The following is a 16,089-nucleotide window of genomic DNA, read 5'->3' as shown; positions in this document are numbered from 1 at the left end:
AGAGGCTCACACCTTCTACATACATTGCATTCAGCCTGCCTGAGCCATATCGGCATTTGCTGTAAGCACACAGTGTGGATGGCTTACCAAAAGCTTAATTTCAGAGGAACTTACAAAGCACTTCTGCCCCACGTGGATCCTAGTCCTTTCGTTTGTGATTCACTGAACTGCATGCTCCACCTTCAGCCATCACCCTGCCACCCTGTCCCTGACAGGACAAGCTGCAAGCTGCAGAGAAAAAGAAATGAACTAAGAAGGGTCAAATGATCCCCCATTAGATCACAGATCAGACTGCAGGCCGGGGAGACGTCTGTCTGCTTCCCATGCTATTGTGCTCCGAGTGGGGCCCCCCTCCTGTTGTCCACCTTGTTGTCCTTTGAGAGCGACAAGGACCCACACGTGGAGCTGTTCCTGAAGTAGTCTCAACTGATCTCAGGTTTCAGCCAAAAGACATCCTTTTTGAATTCGACACCTATTGGCCGCTTAACCTATTAAGCATCTATTCACCAAGGGCCAGATTTTACTACTTGGTTCAATCACCCCTCTGCCGAGAGCCCTTTCTGTCTCGCTGTGGGTAGCATCTGAACTTCTGCTCGTTGTCTCAGAATCAATGTGCAATCCTTGCTTTCCTGAGGAATTTTGTACTACTAATCCACTCACATCTAAGTGGTTTTTTTCCTTCTTTCCCAAACTCACCTTAGAGCATTTCTTGCCCTTTTCAGTGGCCAAGGAATTTTATCCTAACTTCTAAAAAGGCAGTGAAAAGTTATCCTTATTTTAAAATGGGAATATATATACATATATATATAATTGCCAATATATATTTAATATATATATTTAGAGCAGGCCACACTTTTTTTTTTTGGTGTGACGACTATATAAGTCCAGATGAGCCTTCAGCCAATTATTATTCCCTGCTCCATTCCCCCATTGTATTTTTTTTTTTAAAGAGCCATGGACGCTTTCTTTAGATTCTTTGCTAGTAAATAAAAAATTTCTTGCCTTGAATATCATATGATAGCTGGGTGGGTGGTTTTTGTTTTGTTTTTTTTAAGCATGACAGTTTTGTCAGGGATAATTTTCAGATTATCAACTGACTGATTGTTAGAAATGCAAGCAACACAGAGAGTTTTGGTTTTTTCATCAGCTACACTTCAGGTATTTTTCTTTTGACTCCAGGCCCCAGAGATTGCTGGCTGAAAAGGCCTGGCGGACTTCATTCCAGGGAAGGCAGAAAGCAAAGGCCAGTCCTGCTTTCCCCAGTGAGCAGAAGCAGCAGCAGCAGTTTTCTGGAAAGTAGGAAACAGAAAAGAAGAGGAAGATTAGATGTGAGTTACAACTGTCACTTTCTCTCCAACTGGGAGAAGGTCATTCTCTGACATGATGTGGGGTATGAGGCACTGTATCTCCCTTGTTTGCAGAAGTCACCTAACAAAATCTTTCCCAGTAGGACATACCTACTCATAAATCAGCAGCGTCAGCTTCAATCACAGCTTGCATTCTAGAATGTAGACACCAGGGAGAGGCTGACCTAAGGTAACCTGGGGGGACTCCATGCCCCCCTGGTCTCAGAGGTTGGAATTTAGAGGATGTCATGCTTCCTGCTGTCTTCACAGGAGCATTTAGAGTGCGATTTAATCCCGCATTATCTTTCCATTATGGGTACTTCTCCTCAAAAATCCTACATTCCTTATCTACCAGGGCCCCAAGTAGGGGGAGGTAAGTGAGGCACTCTCCTAGGGCCAAAATTTAGGGGAACCCTAAATAGCCCCAGTAATCAAGATAAACGGTATTTTAACGCAAAAAATTTAAACAAACAAACAAATTGGCAAACAAAGCTGCTAACTGCTTGATGTTGGAAATAAAGCTCCCAGGGCTGGGATCAGGGTGAGGAGAGAGAGGTGGGCTCGTACAAGTGCGGGGGCAGATCCTGCATTTGAAATTTTGATATATTGTTCATTATGGGTTTTTTTTGGCATTAATTTTGGCCTTTAAAAAATTTTTAACTAAAATACTTATCTTGATTATTGACTTTTTTTTTCGAATCCATAAATACTGCAGCTGAGGCAATTGCCTCTCACTGGCCTCACCCGAGTCCCGGACTATAAAATACTGACGAGTCAACAAAAAGCTATCCACCTTCCCGAACCAGGACTCTTAGAGAAGAACCAGGCTCCGCGGTACAGACGCCCTGCCGTGAAGTCTCCGCGTCCCGGTGGGTTCAGACCCTCCCCTCCGCCTTTCCGCGCTCGGGTATTAAAACACTGAGCGTTCTGCCTGGCCTTACTCGGAGCGGCCGGCGCGCCCGGACCACGTCCGCTTCTGCACGTCTGTCCACGTTATGAGATGACCCCTTCCCTCTCAGAGACCCAAGTTTCACTCACCGCCAAGCCCGTCCCGCACAGCAGTCCCCAGGCCTGCGCACTGCCGCAGCGCACTACCAGCCCGCCTCTTTCAGGCGCCGGGCCCGTGTGATCGCGCCTGCGCGCTCCGCCGTGCGCGGGCGTGAGAAAGGGCCCGCGCCGCTCCCAGGTTCTTCCGGAGGGGCAGAGGAGGGCGAAACTGCTCCCCGCGCGGCAGTGAGCAGGCGCAGCGGCGCGCGGCGCTTTCTTCAGCCTCAGCCACCGCGGCTCCGGCGGCGCGCCAGTCGCTGGGCCGCCCGGTGGGGGGCGCTGCGGGCCGGGGCGCCTGGGGTGGTCGGGGCCGGGCTCGCCGCCCTGGGGCGGGGCCGCGCGGGCCGGGATGGGGCGGGCGCCGGGGCGGTGGTCCAAGCCGGCTAGCGGCGGCGGCGGGCACAGGAGAGGCTGCGGACCGAGGCGCAAGGTCCGGACGCGGCGCCATGCGTGGCCCCCCGGCCTGGCCGCTGCGGCTGCTCCTGAGGCGGGGCCTAGCCGCCCGCGCCCCCGGGACCCGGCCGCCGCCGACGCTCCTGGTGCCGGCGCGGCTTGGGGACGCGGGGCCAGCGCTCCTCGAGGGTGGCGAAGCCGCGCGAGGCCCGCGGTGCCGGGCGGGCCGCTGCCCGGGCGGGGGTCCCGGCAGCCCCGCCGGCGGCGCGGGCCTGGCGCGGCTCCTGGCCCTGTGGGCGCGGCCCTCCGGGCCCTCCAGGTGCGGGGCACTCGCTGGGCCCGGCGTCCCGCGGCTCCCGCGCGCCGCGCTCCCCGGCGGCCCAGCGGCGTTCGCGCGGGCTGGGGGCGAGGCTTGGCTGCGGGAGCCGGCCTTGCCTGCGGCCGCGGCGACCCCCGGACACAACCCGCTGCAGCGGCCCGTGGCTGCCGGGCGCTCGGAGGCCCAGAAGCTCCTAAGGCTGGCGCAGCCCGAGCGCCGGAGGCTGGCAGGTAGGGCCCCCGTCCCCTCCCCTCGGTCACCGCGACCTTACACACGCGAGGTCCCGGGCCGCCGAGAGAGGCACTGCGGGGGCGGCAGGGGGACCTGGGGCCACTGGAAACGGTGAGGAGGACGGGGTGCCTCTACCTGGGCGTCCCCACCTGGAGTACAGACCGAGCGCGCCTGCTGTAGCGGTGTGGAGCCGGCAGGCCCGCCGGGAATCTGCTCCCAGAGCTAATGTTTGTTTTCTTATCTTGATACATATTATACAAGTGGGGCGGCACCTCAGTGTTGAAGTGTTCGGGTCTGTTCCGTTTTTACTTTGCTGGCGTTCTCAGAATGACCTGTTTTTTTTTTCCCGTATCTTTGTAAAATTAATCCTAGTCCCAAATAAACCTATGTTGTCATATGTGCGTGCTTCAGGCAAGTTTATTAAGCAGCCAACAATATTTTTACTCTGTGAAGCAAAACAGCGTAAACTTTTCAGGTTTGTCCCCTGCTTTTGTCTCCTGGGTGGTAGGCAGGAAGTTACTAAGTTCTTTTTAGAAGAGTCAACACTGGCCATGATCAGTGATCTGTAAACTCCAGAAGTGTTGAGAAACTGTGAATCATAACCCAACTAAATCATAATTAAGTAATTTTTAAAAAGAAGTCAAAATGAATATTTTTAGGGCTTCCCCGGTGGCGCAGTGGTTGAGAGTCCGCCTGCCGATGCAGGGGACACGGGTTCGTGCCCCGGTCCGGGAAGATCCCACATGCCGCGGAGCGGCTGGGCCCGTGAGCCATGGCCGCTGAATCTGCGCGTCCGGAGCCTGTGCTCCGCAACGGGAGAGGCCACAGCAGTGAGAGGACCGAGGACCGAAAAAAAAAAAAAAAGAATATTTTTAGAAACAAAATCCAGATAAACAGATTTTTGTATAGCTTCTCATTTTAGCCATAAATGAAGAAATGTTTAAATGAAAGGGCCTTGTAAGATCTCAAAGGTTTTGAGACTTCTCCAAGTCTTCGTTTCTTTAATAAATATTGAGTCTCATTGTGTGCTAGGCCCTTGGGTTCCACTGATGAGCAGGAAGAAGCATGGTTCCCGCTCCTGCTGGGGCTTGCAGCTTAGTGGGGGAGAAACATTTATGAAAAGATATGTGACTGGAGATAAAACTGCACATGTCATGAGGGCTTGCAAAGAGGGCTTGTGAGGTTCTTAGGCTTGAAAGAGGTGAGAATCCCACCTTTTTTTGTTACAAGTCCGTTGCTTTAGGAAGGATAGTCCTAGAGAGCTATTTGTGATGTAGGGCAGGTTGGTGCCGAGGAGGAGGGCAGTAGAGTGGGAACATTTATACCTCTCACTGACTGTTACAGTTTAGGGGGGTTCTTGGTATTACTGAGGTATAAAGAGAACTATCTCATCGCTCAGTTGGTTGTGCGTGTGTTTTGATGGAAATAAAGTTTTTTTTTCCTTTTTCCTCTTTTAAAAGAAAATTTTGAGGCTAGGAGCTCTCACTGGCCTGTGAGCTGCTTGGGAAAGGGGCTGTGTCTGCCTCATCTTTCTGTGTCTAGTCCTTAGCCTGTGTGTGTGGTACAGAGCGGGGCTCAGGGAGCCTTCAAAGAAGGAATAAGTGATAGTCCAACCAGGCCCAGAGGGAGGCCTGGGTTTAGAAACCCTGAGCACTGAGGGGTGTGTCCATCATTCCCGTATGTAACTAAAAGTAAGCGTAAGGAAATCCAGTTTTGTTTTGTTTCTGAAATTTTAGATGTCAAGAAGGTTTTTAGGTGTCGGGCCCTGTGGCACCCGCACATGCTGGCCACAGTGGGTGGCCCAGCCCTGCCTCTCCTGTGATCACCATCCCTGTACCCTCCTGCCCTGTCCCACGTGTCCTGCCTGCTAGCATGCTGAGAAGACAGCCTTAAACAGGAGAAGAGCTGTATCTCCTTTTATTTATTTATTTATTTATTTATTTATTTATTTATTTATTTATTTATTTTTTCTTTTTGCGGTATGTGGGCCTCTCACTGTTGTGGCCTCTCCCGTTGCGGAGCACAGGCTCCGGATGCGCAGGCTCAGCGTCCATGGCTCACGGGCCCAGCCTCTCCGCGGCATATGGGATCCTCCCAGACTGGGGCACGAACCCGTATCCCCTGCATCGGCAGGCGGACTCTCAACCACTGCGCCACCAGGGAGGCCCTCTCCTTTTATTTTAAGAAGGGGAGCTATTTAGATCTGCTGCATTGAATCATTGTGAATGTATAATTTGAGGAAATAAGTCTGGGGTTGGTACGTTAATTTTTTCCCACCTTTTAAGCAGATAGTAAATACCTATTGTATTTAATATGATGAAAGCGCCTTATTAGGACGTACGGTTTCCTCAGAAGTTATTATATGTAATATATTGCAGCCCCTCTGGATGTTGGCATTTGAAAGATTGAGAGAACGTTGAGGGGGTCACCGTTAATTTGTAACTTGTCGTTGTAAGAGCAGCCTCAGAAGTTGGCACACCTCTTTGCAACTGGAAATAAAGAGCAAGGGTGTGTGTGTGTGTGTGTGTGTGTACTTTTAAATCAAGAGGCCAAAAAAAAGCTGAGTTGAAGAGAAGGAATTCCAATGTTAATTTGTTAATTTTTAGGAAAAAGAATACAAAAATCCTTTTTCAAAAATTCAGCTGTGCATTTGAATAACAGTGTTTTCATCTGTGTTCACTAGTTTGGTGAGCATGCTACCTGAACTGTGACCAGAAAACTTTGATCTTAAGTGATTTGTGTCAGAAACTTTAAACAGGGTCCACCATTTGAAATGTTTATAGGTATCTGCTGAGAACAGTCATTTCCATTTCTCTTCTAAAGGAACCACAGTCCTCGATGCTCTCTGCGGCCCCTCCTCCCTGTGTCTCACTTTATGTAGGAATTTGCAGATTATCTTCCAACAGCTGTGGCCTACAAGGTTGCTCTGCAGTCTTTTTTCACTGATAATTCTTCATCTTATCACCTTGGTCACAGGAGTCTTAAAAGATGGAGGAGCTCACTGCGGAGCCCCTGTGGGCTGATGGGATAAGAGGTAACTGGTCAGAGCCATCCTGCTGGGCCTGGCAGATAGAAGTGGCTGCTGGGGCTCCCAGGGAGTTAGAGGCGGGCTGCGCCGTGCGTGGAGTTGGGAGTTAGGAGGGGGCCGTGAGATGCCGATGGAGGGTCTCTGTGTGGCGGGCCCGGTGCAGAGGAGCTTGTCTTGCTCACGCTTTGCAGGCAGGCCCCTGGCCAGATGTGGCAGGTGCACGTCCAGCCCTCCACCCCCAGGGTGTTCACTTAAACGCTGATAAGGGCTTGTGTGGTTTGAGCAGAGGACAGTTCTCAGAACCTGACGCCCGCCAGGAGCTTTTGCTGCATTTGTAGTTACATTTTATGGAGATAGACCGTGATGTGACCAAAATGAACAGAGTGGTGAAACCAGTGGGTGCGGTAAGCAAGGAGAGGGCGAAGCATGTTTCCTGCAGCCCAAGTCGGCACAGAGGGTCTGACAAGGACAGCATTGGTGGGGCAGTGAGGCTGAGCCTCCGCAGTGGAGACCGCTCCAGAAAGCCCTACGGAAGTACCACGTTGCAGAGAAAACATGAACATTCTGTATCTGTGCTGCGAAACGTGCTAGTCGGAGTTGATTCAAGACGGAAATACACACCAGATTTTGAAAGGACTTAGTATGGAAAAAAAAAAGTGAACTTTCTTTACTTTTTAATGTTCATTGCATGTTGATTAATATTTTGGATATATTGGATCAAATAAAATATGGTATTAAAATTAATTTTACCAGTTTCTTTTAAATGTAGCAGCTGGAAGATTTTAAGGTCTGTGGGCGGTGCCCGTCGTGTGTCTGCTGGACAGGAGCACCGCGTCACAGGCAGCCCCGATGCTCTGGCCTTGCCCAGACCTTTGTTCTCCAGGTCACTCCACAAGCCTGTGAGGCTTTCTCACCCTCCACTTCCTGCTGGCTGTCAGCCCCCTTCACTTCCTGCCCAGGCCAGCTTAGCTGGGTGCCAGGCTCCTTCACCTCAGCCTCCAACCTGCACCGGGCCTCTACTGCTTTGTTCCCTGTAGACACAGAAAGCTCCTTTCCTCCTCTGTCCCTCCCGTCAGAGAGTGGAGCTACCTGCAGGGACATGGGTCATTCCTGATGCCTTGCGGTGACAGCTGTAATATAGATAATAGCAGATACTTACTGTTTACTAGATACTGGGCACTGGGCCAGAGGCTTTACGTGTGTGTGTGTGTGTGTGTGTGTGTGTGTGTGTGTGTGTGTGTGTAATTTCTCCTCACAACATTTCTGTGAGGGAGGGGTTCTTTTTATTGCTATTTGACAGATGAAGAAACTGAGGCACAGATAGTTTGAGTGACCCACTCAAGGTCAAACAGCTAGATGGCAGAACTAGGGCACTGACCCTGTCAGTCCCAACTTCAGAACTGACCTTCCCAACATGCTTCCCAAATCTGAAATTCTCAGGTCCTGTAGAATCTAGTTCTTAAAAATATCTGCAGTCCTTGTCACCATCCGTATCCCCTCTGCCCCTCCCCGTTTCACCCCAGTTCCCCTCTCACCTGGATCAGGGGAGCCTCAGGTCCTTTCTTTTCACTCTGCTGCCAGAGTGGATCATGTAAAATGCAAATCTGACTGTCTCACTCCCCAGCCCGGGCCCTTTTAGGCCTGCCTTGCTGCAGAGTCCCTGTTCTACTTTAGAACTCAGAGCCTAGTATGCCTCCACTTTATTTCTCAGTACTTCTCTGCACCAGAGCCCCTGTTCCAGCTTTATCCTGCAGCCTTTCTGCTCCCTGCCTGCTCTCACCCCCAGGCGAGACCCCTGCTGTGTTCTTGGCTTGGAATGTGAGAAGATGAAGGAGACAAGCTTTGTCTCAGAATGTGGTTCTGCAGTGTATGAACTGGGTGACCTTGGGCAAGCTCCCTCACCTCTCTGTGCTTGAGTTTCTTCTCTGGAAAAAAAAATGGGGGTGATAAAAGCGTTGTTGGAGAGAGTGCATATCAAATGCTTCAGAGAGTGGTGGGTGGTTGGTGCCTTAGTACTTGAGTGACATGGGGGTAGCTGCATCTGCCCAGCAAAGCGAGCAGACGAGTCATTAAAAGATCTGTCCCGTATCCAGTGGTGATAGACATGCTTGAGAGCCTCCTCCGCCCCCCAGACCTGTCCATCCAGGAGCTGTCTACCAGCCACAGCCCTTCTCCCAACAGCCTCCGTTTCAGGTTTTCCATCCCCTTTCTTTTGGAGGAGATTTCTCTCATTCTTTGAATGCTGTGATGCAGTAGAGTGAGGGTAACGGAAAGATACTTGAAGATACCTGTCAAGAGACAGATAACAGTTGCTTGGGTCCCGTCAAGCAAGGATAGGAGCAAGCAAGATGCTTAACCATGGAGAAAAGGTGGAGAAGAGTTTCTAGAAGGATTATGGTATACTTGGCTTGTCAGGTTTGGGGAGGAATCAGAGATGATAGTTGTGGCGCAAATCTACATGATTCATGAATGTCTGAGACGGTGCTATGTAGTAAAACCTTAATTAACAGGAATCCAGCTAATCCAACGCTGAAAAAAAAATTAACTTTTGTATACATTCAACTTGTAGAAGAAAGAGGCAAATGGCAATAAAGACAACCTGTCAATCGTTCTTTGTTTTTTTAATTAAAAGGAAAGAGAGGGGAGATCCTGGAACGACTTTTGATTCAGCCAAATTCCTTTCCCTTTGTAATCATTATCGTTACTGTGTAGGAACTAGTGTGTGTCCATGATATACAGGTTCTTATTTTGGAATTGTAACTTTGAGTTTGAAAACTAGAGGCGGGAGGGAGAGATGGACCTTGATGGCACTCTGCATACATAACACTTACGGAAGTATTTGCCAAAGGGAAGAAACAGACCAGAGAAGCTGGCTGCTGATGAGGGATGAAACAGGCCTTTTGGGTTAACCCCCCGCTCGCCAGGCCACTGCCTTCTGGAGCAGCCCGTTTGCTGTGGCCGTGCCCTGCAGAACCCGAGCTACACTTGCCTCCTACACCCTTCGGGCTTCCAGTCCCTCTGAGTGCCGTTTTGAAACAAGACCCCAGGTCTTAAAGCAGAAGGAAATGGCCCTTGGCCAGGTTCACATTATGCAGTTCGGTTGTGATAAAGGGGTTTTCAGCCAGTCACATGGGCTTTCTGGCTCCGGTAAAGAAGTCATTGCCACACGGACTTCCTGAGCCACCAGATCTTACGGTTCTCTTTAGGCTGTTGTCGAACTCTGATACGCTTTCATGCCTCCTTTGCCAAAGTTCAGTTTATTTGTTCATTCATCCAACAAATATTTATTGAGCTTTTCCTATATACCTGTCCCTGTAGGCAGTGGGGATATAACAGTGAACAAAACAGACAGAAATCTTTTATCCTACTGGAGAGAGACAGTAGACAAGTGAAGCGTTGGGAAGCGCTCGGAGGAGAACGGAGGGCGAGGCTGCTGTGTGTGGGTCTGTGTTAACAGATAGGGCTGCAGAGCGGGCCTCCTTGAGGGGAGAGAGTGTGTGCAATGTTCCCGACTTAAGTCAGGCTCACGTTCCTCCTGGAGCTCTGTTTGCCAACTGAACAACTGGTTTACACTGAGTTCGCTCTCTACTCTTTTTATTAAGGTTTCGTGAAAGTAAAGCCTTTCACTGAAGTGTGAGCATCAGGCAAGACACAGATAGAGAAGCTGTTTGCAGGGTGTTGGGAGTGCCCATTCCCCAGGGTTCAACCCACATTGTGTCCACTTGGGGTTCTCGCCATTGATTTTCCTGTGATGGCGCTAGCTGGGCCCCAAGCGGGACCAAACTCAGAAGGTGCACAGTGGCACGTGCCCTGCCCCAGTCACTCGATGCCACTCTTCAGAAGGAATCTCTGTTACTTGTTTCTTGTTACTCTCCTGGAGATATTCTGTGCATTCATGAACTTGAAAACCAACAAGCAAAAAAGTCCCACGGATGTTAACATCTGTGTCCTGGCCTTTTTCACTAACAGTGTATCTTGGTGGATGGCTTCATGTCGCTTCCTATAGACTCACCTCGTTCTCTTTAACGACTGCATAATATATATAAAATAAAGGCTCCATAATTGATTTAACTTTTCTCCATTAATGAACGTTTAGTATATTTTGAATCTTTTGCTGGTATAAGCAATGTCATAATGAACACCCTTGAGTGTACATGTTTTGCATACACATATGGGAGCATATCTGTAAGTTAGAATCTTAGAGACAGAATTGGTGGATGAAAGGGAATGTGCATTTACGTTTTGATTGATAAGATCACATCGCTCTGCCATTGCAACCTTACCAGTTTGCACACCCACTAACAGTGTAAATGCTTCTTTTCTCACAGCTTTACCAACACCGTGCTGTCAAACTCTTTGATCTTTGCCAATCATTAGATGAAAACTGATACATCTTTGTAGCGTAAATTTGCATTCCTCTTATTAGGAATGTTGTTATCTGATACATGTTGTTCCTAATTGGATTTTCTTGATATTTTCTTTTCTGAAAAGATACTGTGCCCTGTGTCTTTTTTTTTTTAAGGAGTGTGAACAGTTGTGTTCTTACATATTTTATTATCATGCTCATATTCTGGTACTTTATTTCCCAGAGCAATAATATTAAGAAGGAATGTATCACATGTGTAATGGCTGCCCATTAACTGCTTTCCAAAGGTTCAAGTGTTTTGAAATATTAGACATAATCAAGAGCTTTACCTGCATAGTTTGATCTTCAAGCTAAGATACAGTTAGATGCCAGGGAATAACAATGTATAGCACGAATGTAGGAAAAATACCATCTCGGGAGGGAGGCCAGAACGAATTTTTGTGGTTAGCTGTCAGTTACTCCTGGGGAAGAAGAGAGCAGCAGACCAGGGTAAAGCAAAAGCCGTCTTGTCTGGGTACTTGGGGACGATCAGTGAGGGCCCTTACAGTCATCCTGCCTGATCTGGCCCCAGAACCTACTCGGTTCTTCCCTTTAGTCAGGGGTCCAGGAGCTAAAGGGAGGAGACTCCCAGCATCTGAGAGCATCACATGCTCTGAAAAGTTTATTCGGGAAAGAAGCGTGATGAACTCAGCACCCTGCCCCTTGGCCGAAGCACCGATGAACCGGAGAGTTGCTTGTGTTTTCCAGCTGCAGTTGGGTTTCTCACGGTGTCCAGTGTCATCACCATGTCCGCCCCCTTCTTTCTGGGGAAGATAATCGACGTCATTTACACAAACCCCTCTGCGGACTACAGCTCCAGCCTGACCCACCTCTGCCTGGCGCTCGGCGGCGTGTTCCTGTGCGGCGCCGCGGCCAACGCCGTCCGCGTCTACCTCATGCAGACGTCAGGTGCCATGACCCACCTCCTGGGCTACGTGGGGTGGGGGGGCGGATCTCATGGGTTCCCTGTACTCCGGTCCCCATGTTGTCCTCTCTTCCTCCACCGCGCGGGGGACAGGGCCAACACCGGGCTGGGGATTGTTGTAGATCACGTGCTCTGTGCTCAACCCACCTCTCCTGTGAATTGCAGCGCAGTCGCCTGTGTGCCTTCCGGGAGGTTTGAGTGAGGCGGCCGCAGAAGCTGGGAGGTGCCCCGCGCTGTGCTGCCCCTGCAGGCGGGGCCGGGCGATAGTGGTCGGTGTCACTGTGAGGCCTGCTTGTTAGTAGGCGGTGACACCACAGTGACGCTAGAGCCCGGGACACCCGACTCCGAGTCGGTTGCTGGCCATTTAGCTGATGAAATACTCTGTAGATAATTAACCAGTTCTTGCCATTTGAAGTTCAAGCCAGGAAAGGACTGAGAAGGAGAAGCAAAATTAGCTTTTGAGGAGTTAACGTCGTAAAACTTCTCTGTAAGTTATACTTTACAAAAGTCTCTTGGTCACATTCCGGTTACCCCTATATCCTGTCCTCGGGCTGTGGGCACCGAGAGGAGGTTGGTGCTGGTCACCAGCGCGTGCCGGGCAGCGCGCCTGGGCTCCCACTGCACCCGAGCCGGCGCAGAAAGGCCTCCGGGGCTGCGGCTCAGGAGAGGCGCCGACCTCGGGCCGCGTGGCTGCGTGTTAGCGGCTGAGCCCAAGCCGACGCCAGTGCTCTTTGCCTTGCAGGTCAGCGCATCGTGAATAGATTGAGAGCTTCGCTCTTTTCCTCGGTTCTGAGGCAGGAGGTCGCTTTCTTTGACAAGACGCGCACCGGAGAGCTGATCAACCGCCTATCCTCGGACGCGGCCCTGCTGGGGCGGTCGGTGACCGAGAACCTCTCGGACGGGCTCAGGGCCGGAGCCCAGGCTTCCATTGGCATTGGCATGATGGTATGTCGGCCCGGCTGCCGGGGCGCCCTGCGGCCGGGGGTCGGCCCGCGCCCTCTTCTCAGGCGTGAGGTGCTCTCCGGTGAGCTGTTCTCATTGCTGTCGCAGAGGCCGCGGGGACCTGGAGCAGCTGCTTCCTTGGTGGCACCTGCGCCTTCGCTTCTCCGCAATGAATTCCTGTCTGGAGAACGGACCGTTGCATTTAGAAAAAATTACCTTGTTGCCTGAGTTTTCCGAGAACGTGTGAAGGTGGTGGGAGGGCCCTCGGGTCCTGAGCGTGGGTCAGAGGAGGGGTGTCAGTTCCATCCCCAAAGGCAGGAAGCTGCCACTGCCGTCTGGATGGGACGGAGGCCTCGTTTCCTCTCCTCCTGTCAGGAGCAGGTCCCCTCCTGCACGCAGGCAGCTCTGCCCTCCCTTAGGGGAGCCCTCTCCACCCAGGCCCGTGTCCCTACCTTAGCTGGGGGCTTGAGCCCAGCTCCCTTCTTCACACCAGGGGTCTCTTCAGACCTGCGCGGCTGGCCAGTAGGAATGTAGTGCAGGCCACGTGTGCCTACATTTTCTAGTAGCCATGTTCTAAAAAGCAAAAAGAGGGAATTACCTGGCGGTCCAGTGGTTAAAACTCGGTGCTTTCACTGCTGTGGGCCCGGATTCAATCCCTGGTCACAAAACTGGAACTAAGATCTCACAAGCTGCGTGGCGTGGCCAAAAAAAATTAAAAAAAAAAAAAAAAAAACGAAAAGAAAGGTGAGATGACATTAATCTTAATAATTTTACTTAATATAAACAAAAATCAATTCAACATGTGTTTAATATAAAAATTGTTAGATATTTCAAATTATTTTTTCATATTAAGATTTCAAAATATAGTGTGTTTCTTTTATAAATTTATTTATTTATTTAATTTTTGGGTCTTAGTTGCTTAGCGTGGGTAGTTGCGGCGAGTGGGGGCTGCTCTTTGTTGCGGTGCACGGGATTCTCATGGCGGTGGCTTCTCTTGTTGTGGAGCATGGGCTCTAGGCGTGTGGGCTTCAGTAGTTGTGGCTCGCGGGCTCAGCATTTGTGGCTCGTGGGCTCTAGAGCGCAGGCTCAGTAGTTGTGGCACACGGGCTTAGCTGCTCCGCGGCATGTGGGATCTTCCCAGACCAGGGCTTGGACCCTTGTCCCCTGCATTGACAGGCGGATTCTTAACCACTACGCCACCAGGGAAGCCCCCAAAATGTAGTGTGTATTTTATACTTATGGAACATCTAAATCTGGATGCTAAATTTTCATTGGGAATACCTGATCTGTATTTAGATTTCATAAAATTTGTGGTTGAAAAAGTATATTAACATACCCAAATTCCCAGACATACTTAAAACTTTACCAATAACTGAGTAGAAATGGAGTATCAGTTTTTAAATTTAAATTTTAATTAAAACTAAATAAAATGCAAGATTTAGTTCCCCAGCACACTGGCCACATTTCACGTGCTCAGTAGCTGTGAGAGGCTGTCATCTTAGTGCACTTCTAGACCCCTAGAATGAGGACGGTGACTGATCTTTTCTCACAGGTGGAAAAGCTTGGTTTTCTGTCCTGTGTCCCACAGGGCATTCAGTCCAGAGCAGAAGGATATGTTGAGCCTGTAAGATCCGATGTACAGAATGGAAGACAGCTTTGAAATCTTATGTATGCCCAGCCAAGAGAGAAGCAAAACTCTGGGAGAAGGGCCCTCCTGAACTAAAGCACCATTTCCAGATATTAATAGTCTAGGGCTCAGGAAGAGCTGGGAACCTCTTTCTGTAGCAGGTGAAGAGAGTCCCAGTGTAGGGCAGGTGGCTCATCAGAGGGAGGGAGCCTTAGTACCTTGAGCTGCATAGCAGAGTACCACATCTGGGGGCTCAAACAACAGAAGTTTATTTCCCGTGGTTCTGGAGTCTGGGAATCCCAGATCAAGGTGTTGACAACGTAGGTTCATTCTGAGGCCTCTTCTCTTGGCTTGTGGGCAGCCATGCTCTCGCTGTGTGCTCTGCTCACAAGGCCTTTCCTCCATGCTTGTGGGGAGAGAGCTGACTCGCTGGTGTCTCCTCTCTTAAGGACCCGAATCCTATCAGATCAGGGCCCCCGCCCTTATAACCTCATTTTACCTTAACTCCTTCCTTAGAGGCTCCATCTCCAAGTCCAGCCCCATGGAGGCTTAAAGCATATGAATTTTGGGGGGACGCAAACACTCAGCTCATAGCAGGGCCTCACAAGGGGGAATCCCCTGGGACCTGGCCTTTAGCTCTGGAGGAACAGAAGTGTGCTTTGTTTCTCATGGGCTCCCTGGACCCGACTGTGGTAAGCCTGCTCCCAAGAACCTAATGATGTCTGTACCATACTGCCAGTTTGGTAATTTACGTTTGGGGGTCTTCCTCCCACCATTAAGAAGTGTGTTCTGATACTCCAGCGCTCCTTGCATGACAGCACCCCGCGATATTCTTCAGAAGGTTATTTCTAAGCATGGAACCGGAGCACAGGGAGGGAGGGTTCTAAGCCCGCCCCCAGGGCCTGGCGGGCACCGAGGGATGCTCCTGCCCCCCGTGCAGAGGGCTTGCTTGGGCTGTGCTGTGTTGAGACCTGCCTGGGTGCCTCGCTGCCCCTGCATGTGTCCTGTGGCCACTGCCATCCCAGCGTCTGCTTGTCTGCTCAGGGTGGGTCGTCCCATACATCAAGGTGCTGAGCTCATTGCTGCCTCAGGGCCTCGGTGTACTTGCTCTTCCAAGACCACATGACCCTGTGGTTTCTCTCTCTTTCTCTCACCTTTGCTGTCCCCTTAGAGGAAGCTCCACGTGGGTCAGTTATGTCCCAGGTGCCTAGAATAGTGTTCGCTTCATGAAGGCATTAGGCAACCAATGAGTAAATAAGTGAATGATTGCGTGCTTCGTCCTTTACTTTACATTTCAGTCTGCAGCTTTTCCTTAGCATTTTAGGAGAGCCTTGTACTGATGATACTATTTTATAATTAATAATTTGTTGAAGAGATGCTAGTACCATTTAAAATACAATCACCTAATTGCAGGGTTGGCTACGGGAAAACCACAGTGTGTTACTTCCCCTTCGAGCAACTCCAGTTGTTAGGAGACTCCTCCTTTTGTTGAGTCTAGATCCATCCGACTGAGATTCCAGTCCTCTGAGCTGCGGAAACAGCTCTAACTTGGTTGTTACACCCCCTGCCAAGTGCTCTTTCAACTCTGTCATATGATGTGGGTATTTTTGGTCTTGCTGCCACCTGAGTCATTTCAGTGAGATATTGCTCAGGTTGTTCAGAGCCCTTGATCTGGACCTGAATGCAGAACTCCTGGTGTGGTCTGGCCAACGTGGAGCAGAAGGCGGCCTCCTTCCTCTGCTCGCATCCTGCCCCGCTTCTCTGTCGTGGAACAGCGCGGCCTGATTTACACAGCCCTGCTCCTGCGCTCTGCCAGTAGTGGTGCA

General features: G+C 50.4%; 1 protein-coding gene across 2 annotated transcripts in view; it reads left to right on the top strand.

Moving 5' to 3' along the window:
• The first annotated feature begins 2,749 nt into the window (after positions 1–2,749).
• Positions 2,750–16,089, top strand: part of ABCB10 (ATP binding cassette subfamily B member 10) — a 33,380-nt gene continuing 20,040 nt past the window's right edge. For both annotated transcript variants that reach the window (XM_060107525.1, XM_060107516.1), the window contains exons 1-3: positions 2,750–3,335; positions 11,478–11,678; positions 12,437–12,639. In XM_060107525.1, the coding sequence (XP_059963508.1) occupies positions 2,840–3,335; positions 11,478–11,678; positions 12,437–12,639 (900 nt within the window). In that variant the 5' untranslated portion in view covers positions 2,750–2,839. The remainder of the gene's footprint in view (positions 3,336–11,477; positions 11,679–12,436; positions 12,640–16,089) is intronic.

Source organism: Mesoplodon densirostris, chromosome 1, assembly GCF_025265405.1.
Source record: "Mesoplodon densirostris isolate mMesDen1 chromosome 1, mMesDen1 primary haplotype, whole genome shotgun sequence".
Classification (NCBI taxonomy): Eukaryota; Metazoa; Chordata; class Mammalia; order Artiodactyla; family Ziphiidae; genus Mesoplodon; species Mesoplodon densirostris.
This window is presented reverse-complemented; position numbering and strand designations above follow the sequence as displayed.